Source organism: Phaseolus vulgaris, chromosome 10 (assembly GCF_000499845.2).
Source record: "Phaseolus vulgaris cultivar G19833 chromosome 10, P. vulgaris v2.0, whole genome shotgun sequence".
In the NCBI taxonomy this organism is placed as follows: Eukaryota; Viridiplantae; Streptophyta; class Magnoliopsida; order Fabales; family Fabaceae; genus Phaseolus; species Phaseolus vulgaris.
Window position 1 is genome coordinate 39525976 of NC_023750.2, and position 24232 is coordinate 39550207.

General features: G+C 33.2%; 2 protein-coding genes across 2 annotated transcripts; one reads left to right on the forward strand and one right to left on the reverse strand.

Annotated features, from left to right (window-relative positions):
* The first annotated feature begins 619 nt into the window (after nt 1–619).
* LOC137812518 (cytochrome b5-like) lies at nt 620–9144 on the forward strand. The gene is made up of 4 exons (XM_068614538.1): nt 620–776; nt 968–1067; nt 8354–8420; nt 8570–9144. Exons 2-4 carry the CDS (start codon nt 981–983, stop codon nt 8848–8850), a joined length of 435 nt encoding a protein of 144 aa, XP_068470639.1. The 5' UTR covers nt 620–776; nt 968–980; the 3' UTR covers nt 8851–9144.
* An 8643-nt stretch (nt 9145–17787) lies between these two features.
* Nucleotides 17788–20141, reverse strand: LOC137818241 (cytochrome P450 78A3-like). Its single transcript, XM_068621534.1, has 2 exons — nt 18938–20141; nt 17788–18757 (listed from the first exon to the last, which is right to left on the reverse strand). Exons 1-2 carry the CDS (start codon nt 19934–19936, stop codon nt 18131–18133), a joined length of 1626 nt encoding a protein of 541 aa, XP_068477635.1. The 5' UTR covers nt 19937–20141; the 3' UTR covers nt 17788–18130.
* Nucleotides 20142–24232: the final 4091 nt, after the last annotated feature.

Consider the following 24232-nt stretch of genomic DNA (forward strand, 5'->3'; position numbering starts at 1 on the left):
TATTTATTTTAATTATGAGTTATTTTGAAATATTTTAATATTTTAATCTATACTAGAAATGTTCCGGTAAAAAGATTTATTACTTATTCTAATAGTTTTCTTAATACAATTACAGAAAAAGTTTAAAGTTAAAGGAAAGTCAATTTAACATAAAAGAAAAAAAATAAAATATATATATATATATTTAACTTTATTTATAAATCTAAAGTTTTAACTAGAACTAAAATTAATTTAACATAAAAATAAAGAGAGAAAAAATATATTTAACCTTACTCATAATTGATAATTTTTTACAATACATTACAGTTATTTTTTTTTTTAATAAAAGATCATTAAGAGTAACACTCAATATATCCTTTCTTTGTTAAGGTAGAAAACGGTTTTTATTATCAATCGAATAAGCGTTTTTTATCATTAAATAAAGAAATTAAAGGTTATAAATAGTAAGATAACTTTAGTAATTGGTAACATTATTTTATAGATTTAATAAAATCAAGTAAGTAATTGTTTCTATTATTGATATGCATAATTATATTAGAAGTGACTAGTTTTAATAATTGGGGAAGGAATAATAAACGAGGTTAATATTTGATTAAATAAACAAAACAAATTTCCTTTTAAAATTGTAGAAAAAAAAGCAGTGTAGTCTTGGGATTTTCAAACTACAAGTATAAGTAGTGTTGGTCTTAGGTTGTTGGAGAGAGAAACAGCATCAGTGTTAAAAAGTATACTGTTCGAGAGAAAGACCATCTTCTCCTTTCTATCTTCTGCAGCGTGTAAGAATTTTTCTTCTCTTTAACTTCTTTCCATCTATGCTTGTGCCTTTCTCCATTTCTCCATTTTAAGCCTTAGTTATCTGAATTTTTCTTGGGTTTTTAGTCTTGAACAAATCTTTTTCCCTTTTTGTGTGTTGTATTGTATGAATAATTTTATGGCAATGGGGTGTACTTGGTTTTTCTGTGGGCAGCGAAGAGGCAGTGATGAGTTCAAGTACCAAAACGTTTACCTTTGAGGAGGTGGCTAAGCACAATCACAGGAAGGATTGTTGGATTATAGTCAAAGGGAAGGTCAGTTTTTGTGATCTGGATTCTGTTTATTTTATCATTTGATTCTAGATCTGTTTTCATTAGTTCGATCTTTTATTTTTCCTTGGATGAATCTGATGTGTGAATAATCTATGGATGAATGTTTAGGACTTTATCTTACTTGATTTGACTGATCCTGGGGAGTTTCCTAATTTTCCTCATACAGAGGGTTCGGTTTATTGAAAAACAAAAACTGGCTATGGTTTTGAACAAAAACCGTTGATTCAATCCCTGTTGTGTTAACCATATTGCAGTTATAGCTCTTAAATATATATCCTTATATACCCTCTGTAACATACGTTTACGCAACAATATAGAATACTTTCTCTTTCTTTCTCTCTCTTACTTACGCTTCATGCATTGCACTTATACAAACATGGTATCATGAGCAAATCTTAAGTTTTTTTTTCCCGTCATGGCTACTTCACCGTCCACTCCTGAGTCATCTTCTACGTCTTCTCATCGCTCTCTTCCTCTGGCCATGACCTCCATTCATCAGTTTACAACACCGATCACGCTTAAACTAGATGAAGATAACTACCTTCTTTGGAAACACCAGGTTCTTGCTTCCATTCGAGGACTCAAACTGAGTCATTTTCTTGCCGGTACCAATGTCCTGTCCACAACTGCTTCTTCCGCTGCAGATAGTTCTTCCCCTTCTGATGACTCTTTACGCTATCAACAACAAGACCAGCTTATCATCGCTTGGCTTCTTGCATCAATGTCTACACCCATTCTTACCAACGTAGTGGGTCTTGATACAACTGCAGATATTTGGCGCTACCTTGAAACTCAATTTTCCTCTCATACTCGGGCCAAAGTTCAGAAACTCAAGCTTCAGTTAAAGACTCTCAAGAATGACAGATCTATTTCCTCATATCTTTATGATATCAAGAACGCTGTCAACATGCTTGCCGCGATTGGTGCCCCTGTTTCCATTGCAGATCACATCGACATCATTCTTGAAGGCTTGCCTGAAGAATACAATGCTTTTATCACTGCCGTCACCTCTCGCACTGACCCCTACACTATCACTGAGATTGAAGCCCTGTTGTTTGCTCAAGAAGATCGATTTACCCGGTATAAAACTTCTCACTCGTCTTTTCTTCAAGTTAACACTGCCTCTGTTGTTTCTCCAAATCATTCCAAGTTTCACCCACGTTTCCCAACTCTTTCGGTGGTGGTCGTGGCCCACCTTCTACATACAACTCCAATCGTTTTCATCGTGGAAAACCTCGGCCTTCACAATACACTTCTTGGAACTCCAATCCCTCGTCATGGAAACGCAACCCTGTGCGCTGTCAAATATGCTCCAAACTTGGTCATACTGCAATTAATTGTTGGCACTGGTCTGATCGTTCAACACCACCATCCTTCTCCGCAAACACCTCTTCTTTCTCTACACCTCAACATGATGAACCCTCTTCCTCTCTTCTTGGTTCACCATCCTCTTTGGATGATCCGTTATGGTATCCAGATAGCGGTGCTTCTCACCATATCACAAACGATCATACTCTGTTCACTAATCAACAACCCTATCAAGGCCATGCAAACGTCAAACTAGGTAATGGTGCAGGTATGAAAATTGCTCATATAGGTTCTGCTTCATGTATATCATCTACCTCATGTACTTCTTTCTCTTTACATGATCTCCTACATGTTCCTAACATTACTAAAAATTTGCTCAGTGTTTCCAAGTTTGCTCGGGATAACAATGTATTTTTTGAATTTCATCCTCATTCTTGCTATGTTAAACACCAGGTAACCAAACAGATTCTTCTACAAGGCACTCTTAAAGATGATCTCTATATCTTCCCTGACCTACGCTCCACTGTTTTTTCTGCTAACTACACTTCTTTCAAATCTGCAAAGCCTCCTCTTCATCTTTGGCATAATCGGCTTGGGCATTGTAGTTTTTCTGTGATCAAAACTATTCTCAAACATTGTGACATTTCGTGTAATGCAAAACCGATTTTCTGTGATGCTTGTGTTAAGGGCAAAGCCCATCAATTGCCTTTCTCTTTATCTACAACTGTGTATCATCATCCTTTAGAATTGATCTATATTGATATTTGGGGACCTTCTGCTGTTTGTGCTAACAATGGTGCCTCATACTACATTTCGTTTCTCGATGCATACTCAAAATACACATGGATTTATCTCTTGCATACTAAATCTCAAGCTCTTGCTGCTTTTGAACGCTTCAAACTCTTCTCTGAAAATCAAACTGGTTTTAAAATAAAAACCATCCAAACAGATAATGCAAAAGAATTTGTTGTTTTTAACACCTTTTTACTCAAACATGGTATACAACATCGTTTCATATGCCCTCACACTCATGAACAAAACGGTGCTATCGAAAGAAAACATAGGCATATTACTGACATGGGGTTATCTATGCTTGCTGCTGCTTCTCTCCCTGTGAAATTTTGGGTTGAAGCTTTTATTACTGCCACCCATATAATCAATGTTCTCCCTTCCATTGTTTTAAAGGGTCAAACTCCGTATGAACTTTTGCTTAAGACTAAACCTGACTATACCAAATTTAGATCTTTTGGATGTGCTTGCTACCCTCTTATGCGTCCCTACAACAAACATAAACTGGATTTTCGTTCTGCATGCTGTTTATTTCTTGGCTATAGCTTACACAACAAAGGTTACATCTGTCTGTCTTCCTCTGGCAAAACTTTTATTTCCAGGCATGTGGTTTTTAATGAAGATGTTTTTCCATATTCTAACCCTCAATATGGTTTTTTACCTGCTCTGTCAACTCCTTCTATTTCTCCTCCTATACATCCTACTCTAACAGTTTTATCTTCACCCACTCACTCCACCGTCGCTCCTTCTGCATCTCTGCCGACCTCCTCCCTGCATCTTCAACAATCTTCTTCTTGTTCCACTGCTCCCATCACACGTAATAGCTCACCCACTCACAATATTCACCCAATGAAAACCAGAGCAAAAGCAGGTATTGTTAAACCCAAAATTTTTTCTGCTCACATAGACTCTGGTTCTCCTGAACCTACTACTGTAGCTGCAGCCTTCGCATCCCCCCAGTGGACTCAGGCAATGAATGATGAATATCGTGCTCTTATCACAAATGGCACATGGACTCTGACTTCACTACCTCCGGGTGCAAACCTTGTTGGCTGCAAATGGATTTTTAAACACAAGTTCAATGCTGATGGTTCCTTTCAGAGACACAAAGCCCGGTTGGAGGCGAAGGGGTACAGCCAATCTGAGGGTCTAGATTACTCTGCAACCTTCAGCCCAGTAGTTAAACCTACTACCATACGGGTTGTGCTTGCTCATGCTGTTTCGTCTCACTGGCCCATTCATCAAATCGACATTAACAATGCTTTTCTCAATGGTGACCTACATGAACATGTGTACATGCAGCAACCTCCGGGTTTTCTCGCTACAAATCCAAAGCTTGTATGCAAGCTTCACAAGGCAATATATGGGCTAAAACAAGCACCTCGTGCTTGGTTTCAGAAGCTAAGTCACACTCTCAACAATATTGGTTTTCGTTCAACAATCAGTGACCCTTCCTTATTCGTTCGCTTCACTAACTCTTCTACATTGTTTGTTTTGATATATGTCGATGACATAATTATCACTGGATCCTCCTCAACTGCCATCACGTCCCTCATCACCACTCTCAGTTCTCACTTTGCTCTCAAAGACCTTGGTCCCCTCCATCATTTCCTGGGTATAGAAGTCTCTACTCTTCCCTCTGGTCACTTACATCTGTCTCAACGACGCTACATACAAAACTTACTCCACCGCACAAATATGTTGGACTCTAACCCCCAACCAACACCTATGATATCATCCTTAAAGCTTCCCAAGGACGCCACTGCCGCTGTTCCTGATCCCAGCATGTTCCGCTCTGTTGTTGGTGCGCTTCAATATGCTCTCTTCACTCGGCTGAACTCACTTATTCAATCAACAAAGTTTCGCAGTTCATGCATAGCCCTCAGGAACATCATTGGAAAGCTGTCAAACGGATTCTCCGATATCTCAAAGGCACGCTGCATCATGGTCTCCTCATCAAATGTAGCACCAACACCGATCTCATGGGGTTTTGTGATTCAGACTGGGGAAATGATATTGATGATCGAAAATCCACCACTGGTTACTGTGTCTATTTTGGTTCCAATATTGTCTCATGGTCATCTCACAAACAAAAGGTTGTTTCTCGAAGCAGTACAGAGGCTGAATATCGTGGGATAGCAGCGGTCCTTACTGATATCATTTGGCTTCAATCCCTACTCTTTGAGCTTCGCATCTTCACCTCTGTTCCCAACGTTTACTCTGATAATCTTGGAGCTGTCCTACTCTCAGCAAATCCCATTCTACACTCAAAAACGAAACATTTTGAGTTAGATCTCCATTTTGTTCGTGATCACATTCAACACCAACGTGCATGCCTCACCCATATTCCAGCTAGATTCCAAGTTGCTGATATTCTCACAAAACCCATTTCGGGTGCAAGTTTCACTACCTTTAGAGATAAACTTATGGTTTTGGATAATCCAACCCTAAGTTTACGGGGGGCTGTTAACCATATTGTAACTGTATAACTGTTGCAGTTATAGCTCTTAAATATATATCCTTATATACCCTCTGTAACATACGTTTACGCAACAATATAGAATACTTTCTCTTTCTTTCTCTCTCTTACTTACGCTTCATGCATTGCACTTATACAAACATGTTGTGCTTGGCATTTAGATTTTAGAATTTTGATATAAAAGTAATCAAAATTCTTTCATTTCATCAATTAAATCCCTAACCATGGTTTGTACAACAGTAATTTATGCTTCCTACAATAATAAACAGGGATTCTCATACAAGGATTCTGAACACCTTATGATAACTGATAATAGCTCTTACTGATTAACCAGATTAATTTAGCATACTCATCATGGGAAACCCAAAAGCCCAACACAATGCAAATGGGTTAAGTGTTTATACTAGCTCAATAATAAAACAAATCTCTTGTGGGAAAATGGCTAAAATGTTTGATTAATTGAAGAGTTGCATTGTGATTGCTGAAATCGTGTAAAATTGTGGGAAAATGCTTGACGTGGCTGCAACTGTGGTAGTGAAGAGTGCTTAGAGCATCTCTTACCCAGAACCAAAAATAGTTAAGCATAATTTTGTGAATCCTACATTGCCATCTAGGATACTAAGAACCTTTTTGTTTTGTCTTTTCTCTCCAGTGTTAAGAACTCATTTGAAGTTCTTCATCTACCTCATCTCCTTCCCTTTCTCTTTCTCAGCTCTCTCATCTCCTTCCCTTTCCCTGTTCTTCAGAGTTCTTGGGTCAAGAACAATTGTTCCAGCTTGGAGAACTTTCATCTAGTCCAACCATAGTTCTTCTAAGAACAATTCTTAGGTTGAAGAACCCAACAATAAAGATGGTCTTAGGGGGTGCACTTAAAACTACTCTTCTGGACTCAAACACTATAAGCATATATAACTAGACTAGATTCAATTTTATAAGATTTTTTTAATGATGCAAATTCTTTCCTTGTGAAATTCATTGAAAAACGGATAAATCAGAGGGCTCGCAGTGGTAATATGGTATTTAATGATTTAGAAAGTTGTTTGGGCATAATTAAAAGACATTTATACCATTTGTAAAATATGGATTGTCTTTTATTTATTTTCTCATTTTGGCTTTATAGCATCTGCAAAAACACAACTATGTACAATTATTATATTCTTAATTTTGTTGAGGGCGGCAACTGTTGGAATTTGAAGTTCAATTTTATCTCAAACTATTTCTGTGATAAAACTGTCACCGGATTAGTCATTGAACATGAATGAGATAGCATACTCCTGGTTGGTAAGAGGCTATATATCGATGCTTGTTTGTCTTGCTATGATCTGGTGAGTCTTTTCACAAAGTGACATTGATGTGAAGTTTATTTTTATTAAAGGATAGGATTCTCCTGTCTAAATATGTGGAAGTTAAATGAGTTATTTTTCAAGTGCTCATTACATATTATCATAAGACTACCTGAGTTAACAAGCTTCATAAACTAATATATTATCCCCTATCGAGAAGAAGATTTTGCTTTCTAAATTCTAGTTGCTAGAACAAGTTGCTTGTGTGAAATGTTCCATTGCATTTTAATTAGTCTCTACAACTTTTTGCTTTTTATCGAAAGAACAAATGTTATTAAAGAAAATACAAACTCTTTCAGAAAAGGGAAAACAATGAAAGAAGAAAGTCTTCAGACAACGTTTCCAGCAATGAATCTGAGCCAAAAGAATCCCTACCTCTCCAGGTCTCATAGACCTCTAATCTTCCAAAGCTTCATATAAACAGCTTATTCAAAGCTTGCAAAAGGGAACGATCACCTTCCTCTTTAAGAACTTTACATGGTATCATATATTAATGACTCCATCAACAAACACCTCTGCATCCATCACACCCTCTTCAAGCACTCAGAATCTCAATCCTTCAAAAGTACCTCCACTTCTTCTCATAACCATCTCTTGTGATTTCTGGTATTGAAAAAACTATGTTGCTAAAACTCTTGATTTCAATTTTCGAAGACTCTCTGGAAATCATTTCCTCTCTTTTCATAAAGCCTATAATGTTTTCAATCCTATTGAGGGATGCCACACCCCACCACCAGCTCTATCTAATCAGGATGACATCGATTCTTCCCTTCCTACGTATCAGTAAAAGAAAAGAATCCCTTATTTGTTGTATCATAAATTTAAATTATTTATATGAATGGCAACAGAGTCATTGTTTCAATGTTCTATTCAGACTGTCTTGAGTCTTAGCGAAAGATGAACACAGTCAATAATTAGTTAGTTCGGAAACTTTAGGTACTGGTAAGGCAAATGATCTTATAAAGTTATATATATAGATATTATTATAAACAACATTGAAGAAATATCCATCTGTAAATAGATTGACCAATCAAATAGTTAAATACATTTGCTTTTACACTCACTGTCTGAAAATTGAACTGATTAAATTACACTATGCACTGCAAAAAGAACCAGTAGCGGGGAGAAACCTTTCTATATAGAATAAGATCCCAGTTTTAACCTTTATTTCGAGATGTCAAATACGTACTCCAAGTTCCCGTGGCCTATGATTTCTTCACTTATCCTTCTTTTTCCTATTTATAATTGCTATAGAAGCTCAAGTAGATGTTCCTTGAGATTTGTTTTGTGAATAGTAGGACTGTATATAGATCAAAATAATTTACCTAACACGCATTTCATCGTGGCAGGTTTATGATGTGACCCCATTTTTGGATGATCATCCAGGAGGTGATGAAGTTTTAGTGACCTCGACAGGTAATTAGTTCATCTTGGTTAGTTAATGTCATTAATATGCGATCAGAATCTATTTCCTCTGGCCTAGTTTGCTACAATAAAGACAGTGAATCATTAAAAAACAGAAAAAATAATAGACATGGACTGAGAATGTTTTGGTCTTTACACAGAGAAGGATGCCACAACTGATTTTGAAGATATTGGCCACAGTGACTCAGCAGTTGAGATGATGGAAACATACTTTGTTGGGGAGGTTGAAACCACCTCTATTCCAGCAGTACATGTTCCCAAAAATACTCCACGCCCACCTACGCAAGCACCTGCCCATGATAATCAATCTTCTGGGTTTGTTAAGATCTTGCAGTACCTGGTTCCATTGCTGATACTGGGCGCTGCCTTTGCTCTGCAGTACTATGGCAAAAAAACCAAGTCCACTGAATCAGACAATTGATATGAGCTGTGGCCAGAGTTTTAGTGCATCCATCATTCAAAGTCTATATCAATAGTGTCCTAGTAGTAATAAAGTGGCGGCAGTGTTGTTTCTTTTTCTTTTTTTGGGTATCATTTATAAGTATTTTGCTCTCTCAAAAATATCATGCAGGGATTAATTTTGTTTCCTTGATTTGCTATGGCCTCTTTCTCAGTTATGCTAGTTGCTCATTTGGACTCAATCTAGTATCTCATGAATAATATTTTGAAATAGATTTGATTAAACCTAGTAATTGGAGTGACATTTATTGTATTATCTGTTGTGTTCCATGTTTGATTCTGTATCCCTGGCTGAATAGTTAGTTAAAAAAAAGACCGAATCATTTAATTGCAGTAAGCACTTAGTAGAAACAAGTATCTATTTTTGGGAATGGCCTTATGTTGACGATGTTATGTGAAAGGTTGTGTTTCTGTCTTTTTCCGTACATGAGATCGTATCAAAAAAAATTGTTAACATTTAAAAAGAGATTACCACAACATTCACATGAAAATTTAATCTGGGAAGAATTCATTCGGTTCCTTTTTGTTTGCTTCACAAGCCAAGTAACTTGATCTAACCCTGTGTTATAAAAGTTATTGTTCTTGAGCTAGGATTTCTGGTTAATTAACATATTGAGCTGTATTAGGGCATATATATATATAATCGTTAAAAGTTTCAGCATTAGACTGGTCTTAGTAGGTTTTAAAAACAGTCAATGTACCGTTCACAAATTTTTAGCACCCTTTTCCTAGGTATATATAGGTATGTTGCAAATTACTTATTTATTTGTACAAACTAATATGCTTCCTCTAACCCACCTCAATTCTATTAAGCACGTCATTTTGGCTGGAAAACTTGGTTGGATGAATAAATTTGTTTCATACACCACCTTTTTTTTTTAAGGAAGATGAAGAAGAAGAAGAAGAAGAAGAAGAAGAAAGGGATGAAATTTGATAAATGAAAATTAATTTTTTTGATAATCATGGTGAATCCGTTGTAGACCCGTTATAATTGTTTGAAAAGTGACAATAGAGGTATAGATAGATGAAAGAGTATAAAGTTTAAGATTCGGTCCCCCACTGAATGAATCCCAATGACAAAATGTGTCATTTAGGTGTAGACATCATTGGACCCATGTTCCTTTGTGAGCTAGAGGGCAATAACCAAACGCAAAATCTTGTTTGTCCCACTTAGTTTGGCCCAAATATGTGCCAAACGACCCACGAACCATTTTGTCCCGTTTGTTATGTTGTCATTTGCATATTTGAGCTCACCTTCTTATTTCAGCTTTCTTTTTCCAACAACGTAATCTACCTTCCTTTTTTTGTTTTTTTTATCAGTAATTTTTTTTACCTGCCTTCTTTTTTTCTATCATGCAAAAGGATAAACTATAAAGTATATGGATGAATATTCCACGATATTTTTTCGTTAATGAGACAGGAATAGGATAAAGACTCAAGCTTCAACTGGTGTCACTGTCATTCATGTTTCATAGGCTTTCGGTAGCATCAGATTTTTTTTTTCATGTCTTTTGACAAATCTTTACAAGGAAAAAAGCTAGGGTAAATTCTTTATATCTTTTTAGCTACCACTTTATATATAGGAAAAAATAGTGTTCGTTTTATCCTTACGTTGTTCTATAATTTTATTAATTTGATCCATATGCGCTGCCAGCTTTATTATTGAAAATGTAGAAAGTGACACATTTCAAACCTTTGAAAACCATTAAATATGTAACAAATGTATTTCATCCTAATGTTTGTTCACATACATTAATTGGTGTTCTTATTAATAATGCCAGTTTGCAAGAGACTGGTAATGGTGGTTTCTCTAAAATATAACTATTCTTGCTTTAGTAAAAGCAAATATTATATATATAACCACTAAAATTCATTTTCAATCATCTTTACATAAAAGATATCATCAACTAAAACTACATATTTATCTACTAGTACCTTTAAGCATTTGTCCTTTTATCTTTGAGCAACATAGATTTCTATAGAAGGAGAAGTCTAAGAAATCAAACTCTACTTGGGACTAAAATCCATATGACACTATATTCTCATCAAAATGCACTCATACAAATTAAAGGGTAAAGTTCTCACTCATAAAAAGAAAAAAACTAGAAATATTGATCCACTTCCAAGTTTTGAATTTTATGGAATCTAGAATTACTCACTTCTATGAAGTTCGATAGACCACAATGTTCTAACAAACCATCACTCATGTCTATCTCTTCTCATCACTTTTTTCTATATGAAAATGTTGCTAAAATTACACTAAATAATCCTTTTATAAAAGTTAGAGTATTCCTTAAATATTCCATTTTATTCTATTCAACTCACTATTTGTTTAATAAAAAAAATGTTAGTTAAAATTATTGTTACAAGTTTTCTAACATCACCCTTACAATTTATCCATCCATAGAATTCTTGCTACACCTTATATTAGAATTTACAGTTAAAGAACAGATGATGCAGTGAAGATTTCACTTGTTACTAGTAAACAGAACAAAGATTGTTTTCTCTTTTTTTATCATAAAGAAAGAATAAATAAATATAAACTACTTTAAGTGATCCAACCCTAATACAAATCTAATCGGAAACAACCAACAACTTCACCCAACCAAACTTAAGCTACTAAAAAGAGAAACATAAAAATATCACACAGGCGTCATACTCAAACTAAAAGTCTGTAAAGTCAGGATTTTTTAATCATAAACAAACATGTGAACGGATAGACACCAATCTGACCAGGAAAAACAAGTGTGCGCAACTTTAGATGTAATCTAAGACCAGACCTTTAGTTGGACCAAAGAAAAAATTTCAGAATGATATATCACTTCACCTTTAAAGATGCATTTATTCATATGCCTCCAAATCTCACCAATAACTACAATTCAGGCACTTCCCAAAAGACATTAATATAGGTTGGAACATTACACCGTTTAAAATACAAAAAATGTGAAACAGGATCAATATAATCTACCGATGTCACCCCAAGCCAAGCACTACACTAGTTTCAAACTAACCAAGTTCTACATTCGAAAAACAAATGTCTTGTGATATCCTTTGTCTCCCCACACAAACAACAAGACCGACAATCAACTACAACCCTTCTTCTTAACAAATTGGCTTTCGAAGTAATCGTGTTACCCAACACTCTCCAGACAGTAAAATGAGTTGAAGATATAGCTAAGATCTTCCAAAAAGATTTAAACACAAATTGTTTTCTCTTACATCTATGTTCCTTTTGGACAAGGCCTTTTTGCCTATGTATTGCCCATAATAGCTCTTCGTGTATATATTAACAATTTTGACTCCATGTTGCATTTCTAATAGCTTAAACATTGGTTGATTGTTTTCGCACCCATTCGTCATCAACACACAATGTTGGATGAAACTACTCGATAAATGTTGCCAACTCATCTAACATTCCAATTTCTCAACCCCTTAAGGTCTTTGTCCATAATTCTTTAAACTAATAATTTTTCATACTCAATTTTCGAATAAATGTTAGATTCAGATCAATTATTTCGTTTTTTTTCCCTTGAGTGATTTTCCAAATTTCTTTTACTAAAGGAACACTTTTTCAATAATTCTCCAACTTCAACTATCTATTAATCCCACCTTGTTTTGCATATAAAACTTCTACTTAAAGGGTCTTGTTTTCATGAAACATCTTTCAATGTCACTTTCTGAAGAGAGTCGTCTTAAAATTTTCAATGTTCTTGACCAAGTCCACCTTTTATCTTTGGAAAAAAAATTTGTCTCCCATTTAATAACAATTTATATAATGATTCACACATTTTTTTAGGTTACGTCAATTTTTTTCTTTAATTTTTTTTAAAGGTTTCACTATTCAAATTGATTACAAAATGAGTACACAAATAACTTATCTATTCATACTCAACCTTTCTCTGAAAATTCAACTCAAGTATTCTTAGTTGTTACTTCTCGCTACAAATATATAAGATAGAAGGTAGAAAATATTACTCTTAAAGAAAGGATGTGGCAAAATGACTTCACAAAATGAAGAGTACAAATAATTGGATTAAAAATATTACAAATAAGACATAAGTAGTGTCCTACTTAGTAATTAGTTTGATGTTGGTATTGCAAGAAAATAAAAAATAGAGTCTTTTTCACTTTACAAGCTACACTCTTAAACAAAAACAAACAAAGAACAATATCAAGTAATTGAAAAACTCTTTTATCCTTTTATTTTTTCAACAAGAAGATTATGTTAATATTTTCTAAGATTTTTCATCGTAGTATGAACTAATTATCCTATCACACAATATTGAAAAAGTACAAATTGACAAGAAGAATGACAACATGGTGAATAGAGTTACCACAATTTGGACTAGATTTAAAATTTTATGTCCTATGAAAGCTTATTTTCTTATCAATTTTCTCATTAAGTTACCTAAATTTGAAAACCAACATGAATGATGGTCTTTAAACGTGGACTGCGTCTTAAACAAGAAGGGAAGTGCAACTAGAGTAATCCTTGAAGGTCCTGATGATATTATCCTCGAACAAGCCTTTTGGTTTGAATTTCAAGCATTTAACAATCAAGCTTAATACAAAACATTGAAACCCTAATTGCTCATATGCAATTAGCAGGGTGTCACATTCATGGTAGTCAACATATGGCATTCAAAGGGAGTTAGAAAAAAAAATGTTGAATTCCTTGAAGAAAAACTTATACATAAAGGTAAAATCTTCCTTGTTGGTTAGGGTTTCATGTACACCATTTATTCGACAATGCAAACCTTAAAAATGATTTGTTCAACCATATCATTACTACATACATTGGAGGAAATATTTTTTCAAAAAAAATCTCACAATATATACTCAAAGGAATACGAATCAACTTTCCCGAGTATCTAATAGTATGGTAAACCTATGTTTTCATTTTCCCCTGGCTAAGCTCAACCCAATTGTCTCAGAAACTTCTTAGGTAGGGGCTTTTTAATTTATGACTATGAGAGGACCCTACGATGACCATGTGTATTAGGAAAATAAGGATTACTGCCACATTCATATTAGAGGAAGGGGAATGATGTATTTTGTCCATATAATTCCCCTCTAAATAAAAAAAAAGTCAATATGAATCTCTAAGAACGATCCATCATTGATGTCGATAACCTTCTTGCTTGCAAAGGACTACCTTTATCAGAGGAATTAGAAAACAAAGAGTACCTACCGCAAATGAACAAAAGCAAGATTGTGAAGGAGGGAAAAGTAATTTGACAAAATGCTCTTGAAACCTAGAAGGAGTTCAAACCTCAAAATGAGGCAAGTGAGTTTGAAAAAAAGGAAGCAAGGATTTTAATATGGGAAACGACTTGATATCTCAAAATTTCACCTCTTTAGAGGACAACATCACACGAAATAAGGTGATTTTTCTGCATATAATATAACATTTCAAAGATTTCAAAATATCTCGTTAATTAGCATTGAAAAACACTTCCTAAATTATTATTTATAAATATAAGCATTTAAAGATAGAATAATGATTGTTTGTTAAGATAAATAATTGTAAAAAAATCGTCTCATTAAAACACTCATAAAAGTTCAACCTATCATTAAAAAAATTGTAAAAATTCGACCTCTCTATAAATAGTCGTAACAAATCAATCTTTATTAAACGAGATCTAATAAGTAGACACACTAAGCTCTTTCCATCTTCCAAATGGAAAACTAATAGCCACTTGCTTGTTTTAATATTTTGTAGAGTTCGAATTAAAAGAAGTTATGTACCTATCTAATTCCTAGAAACTCGTATTAACATATGTGTCAACTATTATGGATATGTTAACTAAATATAGTCATTATCTATTAATTGGCTTAAATGGTAGAGTACTTGACTTAAATGGTTGAGTACTGAGCTCAGAACTAAAAAAAACAGTATTAAAGTATTTATTCATAATATCAAATATATTTTTGGTTACTTAACTTCATTATTAAAAATCCAAAAATTTATAAATACATATCAATATTAAAGGAAATACTCATTTAATACTTAATTATTTTTTATACTTTTTACTTTGAAGTTTTTACTTGTTTAAACATCATAGAGTATTTTGTAGGTAGATCTTTTCTTAGTTTTGAAAAAAAAAATCAAAATTCATTTATACCTAATACTAAAAAAAATATTTGACCCATTTACATCTAAACGAGAAATCTTCCTTCTTTCTTGTAAGATTATTTGTTTCCGTCTTCCATTAAGAATATTTGTTTTATGTAATGTTTGTTTGTTGGAATGTTACATTTACTGTGCTCAACCTGCAAATTAGTCTTGATGCAAGATTTTAAATGTTACGTTCAGAATATTTAATAAGTTAAAAACCACAGGAAAAACATAACTATGTGATCAGAAATTTGATTGTTTTGTTAATTATAAATTAGAAGTCATCGCATTTTACTCGAATTGAATATGTTAAAAGTATTGAATAGGGGATCTGAACTTTGATAAAAGTTTTGATGTACAAAATGCAGCAAACCCATTTTTAGTTTCTGACTTTGCAAAAAAAAACGTATTTTAATCCTTTTTACTTTATTTTTTCATTATTCTTTTATACTAAAAGGGAATTAAGTGAATCTCTTTTGTCAAGTCAAAGACAAATTGAGAAATTTTAAAACCCTAAGCACTCTCACTCCCAACATTGAATTTTGGGATTATAGCATTCACTTGAGGAAAAAAAAAAAAGGAGTCGTGAATAAAATGTTCAATCATTCATTCTTGGTAAATTAAGATAAACTCTTGTAAAAAAACACCTTTTACACGATTCATTCATGTCATTTATTTTATTCTTTTCATATTCTTTTTTGTTACTGTGTAGGATAAAAATGACACTTGGTAAAATTATAATAAATAAATAAGAAAAAGAGTTATTTTTCAAACCACTTTGGGTTTTCTATTGAGGGAATAGTGTGAAAGGGAAGATCAAGGAAGCATAGGTAATGTTCTATCCTTCAATAAGAACTAAGTGTGGATATTCAACCCAATTAGACTTACATTATTACATGATTGATGTCATGCTTTCCCATTTTGTCAACCTTCAAAAACAAAGCTGAATCTTGATACGTATGTGATGTTATTCAATTTCTAAACTTTATTTTAAAATAATACTCATATGGGAAATTCAAAAGGTACAAATTTTTTTCTATAACTAGTAAATACCAATCACTCTAATCATGTTATGTATAAGGAACACTTTTAGTAACTTCACTAGAAGTATTTTAAATCTTCAACAATGGTGATATGTGTTTTAACCCTCCACATTGCTTTAAGCTAATTCAACCGAGAGATCAACTTAACAAGAATTATTGCAGCCCAGATTCATGGTACTCAGGTGAGTAAATACGGCATATTCTTATAATTAAAAAAAGAAACAAAAAACGTGAGAGAAAACCTAAGTTAGACAAAATAAAAGCATGAGTATATTTTTCTATGTCCTTCATATAATTGGAATTGTCAATGCAGTATTCATTTGTTTCCTAAAAAGTTGGAACAAGATATTCAATGAATTTGGATTCTTATCCGAGACATGTCACTACACTTGGGCCCAATTAAGATGATAAACGTGTGAGTTTTGATGAACTAGCCATAGTTCTTATCCTTAGGGTGCACTAGTAGTAAACAAAAATGTTATCTGAAAAAGTTTCTCATTACATTGGAATGGTTTCTGAATCCAATTACACAACAACGAAGAAGCGACAATTCTATAGGTGTAAATATTTTGGTTACTATGAGTGCAAAACAGCAATGACTAAAAATCAAACGCCATGTTCTTGAAGAGGAATTGAGAGAAAAAAAAAACCACCTCTGCTTCATGAACATAGAATAGAAAGAAAAGAGGAGAATAAAGTTGAAGTTGACAAGAATAGGATAATTGAAGACCACGGTCAACTAAATTGGTTTGACTTAAATGGTTATAGCCAACTATGTGTACAGGAAATTGCCGAAAAATTTGTTAGTATTAATGATTTTGAGACCCTTTTACCTATCATACCATCATGATAGTAACAAATTTACTGAAATGAGGGCAAACCCACTTTACATAAAATGAAATTGAAACTGAGCAAAAGGGGAAAAAAGATTAATAAAAAGCATTGTAATAAATAAAACATTCCCTCTTGTGTATGTGCTAAATTTGAGTAAGATGTACCTCTCTGTGCTGTCAATTACATATATATAGTTGAAGTCTTACTTCTCCCAAGAAAATTGAACATATAGATCAATGTGGTCCAGTTTGTGATGACAAAGAAAGAGTTTGTGGTGTAAACCGTCATAGGTGGTAAGAGGTGAGGACAAGTTGAAAACCAGAGTAGCCCCCACCCATAGTAATCAACATGTCCTTGTGCATAAGAGTCACAATTGCCAAGGAACTACAAAGCTGAGGGAACCATGTACTTTGTGTAGTGGCAGATGAGTCCAAGCTTTTTGTCTATCACTGCATAGTGCCGATTTCTCAATATTCAAATCTAACTTTTATTCACAACTCCTACATCATACATAAAACACCTCCACAACTTGCAATTCCATTCTTCTATTTTTATATCTTTTTTCTGATAATAAAATAAAATAGACAGATGATGAAAACGAAGAAGAAGCAGAGGGTAAAACATGAACACAGGCCCCACCAGAATACTGCTTCTGTTCAACCATGAATGAAACTGATTAGACATAAGTAATTGAAGCTGAACCTCACCACCAATTAAGCTTCACTCGGTTACTCACAATTATCATGTAATCACGTGTGCTATCTTGTCTATAGCTAGCTACACTCCCACTGGCATTATGTACTGGTGTACTACCACTTCTAGTACTGTTATATATATATCACATTATTATTTAATTCATTCATCGCCTTCCATTTCAGTTTTTAACGACACATTGTTTAAATGGTAGAGCCAAACTTAAGAACTTGTATTAATTTTACCAATATTTACAATCAAAATAGATATTATCTAATTTTTTTATAACCGGACAACTTCAGACTTCACTGTCATCTTAAAAACCAAAAACCAGAAAAAGAAAAAAGAGAAAAACCTGATGACTCAAAGGGCCATGCACTTAACATTTTAGTGACTTCAAAGTGTCATGCACCTCCCTCCAACCCCTGCCACATGCAAAACCTTCCTCTCTTTTTTTTTTTTTTCTCTCTTTTTCTCTTCCCATTGAAACAGAGAGTTTCAAGTTAATAACTTAGATAGACTTAAACATGACTATTATTATTATTATTATTATTTTAAGGGCTTAGTCCACGCCTAGGACGGGCTTTAACACAGAGGGGGTTGGCCATTTCGCAAGAGAGCCTGAGCACCTCAGTTAGATCAACCCCACGGGCTTCATCAGATGGTAGCCATTGAAACTCGTGCAAGAGACTGGCCACCCAGAAGGTCACCGTGCTCAAACCCAGAGTCTTTCCGGGGCAAGTCCTCCTACCCGACCCGAATGGAGCAAGTCTCAGATCCGACCCGAAAACAGAAAACTCCGTCTCCAAGCCCAGGAACCTCTCCGGCTTAAATTCCAGTGGGTCCACCCACACATCTGGGTCCCTGGCTATGGCCCACATATTAACCATAGCCGTGGTCCCTGCGGGCACATGATGCCCATCAATGGTGGTATCAGTGATGGCCAAGCGGGCCCAGGAGAGAAGCGGGCCTGGAGGGTGCAGCCTCAGAACCTCCTTCACCACCGCTGGAAGATAGACCGTCACCGCCACATCATCTTCCGTCAAGGCACGTGACCCACCACCAACCACCTTGTCCAGCTCCTCTTGCACCCTCCTTTGCACCTCGGGATGAAGCACCATCCTCGCTAATATCCACTCAATCAAAACCGCCACCGTGTCGGTCCCTCTAAATATCATTTCCTGTCCAACAAATAAATTAAAAATTAGCAACATAAAATAAAATAACTTTTCTTAACCAATAAGACATTTATTTATTTATTTATTTATATCTTATTTAACATGTATGATGTGGTAGTAAGTAATTAAGTTCTTAGGTTAAATTTAGATTATTTATTTTGGTGGGGATTAAATTAGACTTACCCAGAGGACAGCAATCATGTCCGAGTGAGACAATTTATCTGGACCTTGGAGAGAGAGCAAAACATGAACGAAATCGCGGTTGGTTTGGGTTATGTCGGCTTGATGGTTGGCGATGATTGAACCAACGAACCGGTTCACTTTGGGGACGAGTTTTGAACAAGTGAACCGGATTTTCTGGAGGTCAAAGTCTTTGAGAAAAGGGATATGGTCACCCCAATTGAGGGTACCCAATAAATCGTACCCCTGTTCCACCAACTGGGAAAGCTCTTCCATTTCTGCGTTTGCCTCATCCAGCTTATATCGTTGTCCAAAGACAGACCACATCATGTTGTTAAGAGAAGCTTTTTTCAGAACATCGCGAAGCTGAAAGCCACCATGGCGGTTCCAGAAGGAACGGGTCATTTGGGCGGCGATTTCCGCCCGTTGGAACTCGGAGGCCTTGATTTGCTTGGGGCAGAAGAGGTGCGTGGCGGCGATGCGGCGGAGGGTGCGCCAGTAGACACCGTACGGGGCAAAACCGATGGCGCGGTTGAACATGAGGCTGTAAGCAGATTCCTTGATTGGACGATCAGCAAAGACAGAGCTGGTGAGAATCTCCTTGGCCACATCCGGATGGCACGTGACTATGGCGCGTGTGTCTCCGAGGCTGAACGCCATGAGTCTCATGGCGTTGCATGCTTTGGCCGCCGCAAAGATACGGTGGTGCGCGAGGGAGGCCATGAGTTTGAAGCTCCCGATCATAGGGTAGCCTCTGGGACCGAGAATGATTTTGTCAGTATCCGAGGAAAGGTTAAGGTTGTTGGTGGAGGTTGAAGTGGGCTTTTTCCAGGAATGGAAGGAGTAGTACTTGCCCCAAGCAGGACCACCAGGGTGAGACCAGTAGAAGAAAGTCATGGTTAGCCAGAGAGAGGCCATGATCAAGAGTGACCATGCAATGTTCTCTTGAGTACATTTGGAGGCCAAGGCCAACACCCACAGGTTATCAATGTGCTTTGTCATACTCTTCACTTGAGAGAGAAAGAGAGAGAGAGAGTGTTTGAAAGAGAAGATTGAGTTTGAAAAGTGAAGGAAGAGGTGAGTATGGGAGATGATGGTCCGTGTTATATATAGGGGCAGATAGCCAGAGGACTGATGTGGCTAAAATCATAACGGTTATAGTTAGACTTGTGTTTATGTTTATGTTATGTTACACATACTACAAGACACCACACACTAACCTCATGGATTGTATATCACTCAAAAATAATAATAATAATAAGGAATTGATTCATGGAATAATAATAATAATTAAAATTTAAGAAAATTAGGAGTGATTCTTATATGGGGGAAATAATGTTTGATATTGAGATGTTGGGAGGATGTATGATACGGTTGCTGGGATTATTAGTTATGAATGAAAGTAACAGGAGAGTATTTGTATTTTTATTTTTTTGTTGAGGAAATGTTTAGAACTGCGCCGCCAATCAAAAAAGTAATTTCCTAGATTAGAAGGGGGTGATTTAATGCACGCGCCATTGCCGCTTTGGTGTATAGGGTATATGTACCACCCATCCCCTCTTGCTTTTACCCACCTCTTTCTATTTCTCTTTCCCCTCAACACAACAATTTAGAATATATACTTCCAAAACTTTTACCTTACCTCCTTCTTGCTTCTTATTTCTATTTCTATTTCCATTCACTTCATCTCAACTATTCTTTTATTGTCAAAATTAACTAAAAAAATACTTTTTTATTTTTTTATATTATTGTACTTTCAATACATTCAACGTAGTTTTACATTGATTAAATCATAATTATTTTTTTAAGATGTTTTTTTTAATGATAATAATAAAAAATTGATTTTAAACTTAACACAATATTATACCATCAGTCTATAAGGTAAGATTTGTTCTTATTTTTAATCAATGTGTGATTTTTAACATATCTTTCACAATAAGATTGTCAAATTTGTGTGTGAAACTATATATTATAGATAATTAATAACAGTTTAATAATTAGGTAATCTGATAAACTCAACAAACTCTCGTTATGATAGATTCAAAATAATTATGATACTATATTGAAAAATTAACTTTGAGTCTACCTTAACTTATAAAACTGATTTATTAAGAGAGATATATACCTATTTATATATTTTGAAATGTGATTTATTTTATTTATATGGTATTCTAAATAATAACTGTTGAAACTCCTTGTTTGACAAAGTTCATTTTCTAAATATTAAACTTCTTTATTTATTCAACATCGGAACTCACGTCTTGTTTGTTTCAAAAAGTTAATCAAACTACATACTAAATGAAACGGAAATATAATAAAAATATGTGTTAAAATAAATAATTAATTAATATTTTATAAATAAAATTTTTATTAGACAACTTAACACCTTAGTTATACTCAAATCTCAAATAACAATCATTTATCATCGTATAATTTATCATCGCATGTATTATTAAAAAAAATACAAAAATATAAAAAATTAATTTAAATAATGATACATTAAAAAAAATTATTTTAATATGTTATCTTGACATTCTTTAAGAAAAAATTAAAATATTTTTATTTTAACTTAAAAAATGAGAGTTATTATTATTATTTGTTTAGAATTAAGAAATATGAGAGGAACTTATGCCACTTGAGACACAGAGCGTTGACAATTGAACTCAGGGTCCTTTTAGTCTTATGGTGTCCCAATTTAAAATTAAGTCTTGTAGGTTATAGGAACTAATTGCACTTAAGAGTAACCGCCATATTCTTTCCCAATATCCGTTGATCGTTTCACTTTATCTTTAATACTAATTATTCATTTAACGTCTTTTACTAACTTCTTAATAAGCAATGAATCTAGTCTCTATAATTTGACAACATTCCCACAATAATCTTTAAAGGGATAAAAATTAAAAGTTCAAACATAATTTCAGTCTTTCTATTTTTTTTATTTAAAATATAGATATTTAGTGTTTTATTTTTCAAAATTAAAATTTAATTTAATTGTCATAATTTATTTTTTTTAATGATAAGATTATGACTTAAATAACTTTGTCGATCCTTATAAATTTATGAATTTGGTACATGTTATTCAATAAAAAATTTCCTTTTCTTTCAATTTTTTATAAAGTTTTTATTTGATTTTACTTTTTTTAAAATTACTTTAAGAAAATACTTTGTGATTAAAAGACACTACTAGCAAATTATGAAATACAAACCAATTTTTAGATATCAAAATTAATTAGTTGTTATACTGACTAAATTAGATATCATTTGGAAGACTAAAAACACTTTTGGTTTATAAATTGATTTCTATTATTGTTAAATAGTTTCTAAATTAGTATCTAATTAGCAACCAAGTTCAACTACCAATTTAGTAGCAAAAACCTTGGTAGCTAATTAGATACCAATTTATAAATCATTTAACAATGATAAAAAATAAATCAAAAAATAATTTAATTTTTAAAATGATATCTAATTTAGTCATTATAGCAACTAATTAATTTTTATATTTAAAAATTGGTTTATATTTCATAATTTTCTCGTAGTGATATGACAAAGTCAAATGCAAAAAATTTATTGACATGTGTGTACATCAGTTTTATTTAGTGGAAGTAACGTATTAATATATAAATATGAAGTAAATTGTAGAAAGAAAAATATAATATATATATATATATATTCATATAAATTTTGTAGGAAAAATATGATCTAGAATTTATAAAAATAATGTTAAAAAATTAAAATTATTTGTTTTATTTTAAATTGATTATTTTGATGAGCTCTTTTATACTTAAATTTTGTTTTAACAACCAATTAAACAAAATATCTTAATTGGTACTAAAAAAAGTTAGAAACTAAAGTGAATCTATATTAAAATGTAAAATATTTAGCCAATTTTTTTTTATTAAAAACAAAAAATCATGAACAATAACTCATTGAATAAAAAACCAGATTTAAATATTTTTTAGTAAATTCAGAAGAATAAAATATGTGTTTGGAATAATGTATTCCAAATCATGTTCATTTGGAGAGTATAAAGATCGTAAATACGAGATATTTTTAATATGACAGAGAGAGTTGCACTGGATAATACTCTTGATACTGTTGAAGAAGAAACATTATATGTAAGTGAATTATTGTGAAATCAAGCCAAACATAAATTTATAAGATACATCTAAATTAAAATTATTTTAAATAACTCATGATTTTTACATTCAAAACCTAAAACATGAATATGAAACTCTCGTATGATTAAATTACATGTTAAAAAATACATCAACATAAATAAAGAAAGAGAGAAAAAAAGAATTGAAGTTGAACATGATCCTGTTTTAAAAATGGTAATAAAAAGAACATCCTTATTTTTCACTAAACATGAGACCCACCAAAATTTGCTTCAACTAAACTATCCATTTAACATCTCATTTCTAAATGGTTTTACATTAAAATAATATTATTGTGTTATATTTACACGTTTCTCTTATTTATCTAGGCATGACTTCATAAAATAATTTTTTTACACATTGTAATATCTTTAATTATATGACTTAGAAAACTATATCATACATGTTATTCACATTATTATAAAATATTATTAAAAAAATATAAATGTGGATAAAAAAGTATTTTAACATATATACATATATTAAAATAAAACATTATAAGAAAAAGATAAACTCCATTTGTTCACTGTTGAGTTCTTTCACCTGTAACATTTTTCACTCTTCCGTGTAACACAAGATCATCACATATTTTAAAACAAACACAAACCAAAAAGTAGAGTAAGTTAAAGGTTTTTAACACTTTTAATATAACTTTAGATTTCAAGAAATATAATTATAAACATATGAATCACCATACTTCATTCATTACACTATGCCAAACAATCAAGTGTCTACAATTAACTCGTATTCATATCACTCATGCTAGAAATCCACAAAAATACATACACAAATACTTATCTTTATTTTTTTAAAGACTTGTACATTGAATTTGACTCAGATATTTACACATGTCATATTATTCTTATTGTGATAACTCTCCACACAATGAATCAAGTATGCTCATAGGACAGGGTTAATCCATATGAACTTCCAAACCAATTATTTTTCAAATCCCAAACTCAGTCATATGAATCTCCTTTGACTTTCACTAACTGATAATCTTCATTTATACATGATTCCAATATAGTAGTAGAGTCAAGATATATTCTTCTAGACGAATCTCTAATTCAATGCACATCTTAAATAATCTCAACACAGTATTTTTTTTTCTTGAAAATATTATATTTGGATCACACTTTCACGT

Excerpts from the sequence above, each read along its gene's own strand:
- LOC137812518 (XM_068614538.1), top strand. The coding sequence starts at position 981 with ATGAGTTCAAGTACCAAAACGTTTACCTTTGAGGAGGTGGCTAAGCAC. Across the intron at positions 1,068-8,353 it reads GGATTATAGTCAAAGGGAAG|GTTTATGATGTGACCCCATT; the intron begins GTCAGTTTTTGT and ends TCATCGTGGCAG. Across the intron at positions 8,421-8,569 it reads AGTTTTAGTGACCTCGACAG|AGAAGGATGCCACAACTGAT; the intron begins GTAATTAGTTCA and ends GTCTTTACACAG.
- LOC137818241 (XM_068621534.1), bottom strand. The coding sequence starts at position 19,936 with ATGACAAAGCACATTGATAACCTGTGGGTGTTGGCCTTGGCCTCCAAA. Across the intron at positions 18,758-18,937 it reads ACATGATTGCTGTCCTCTGG|GAAATGATATTTAGAGGGAC; the intron begins GTAAGTCTAATT and ends TTTGTTGGACAG.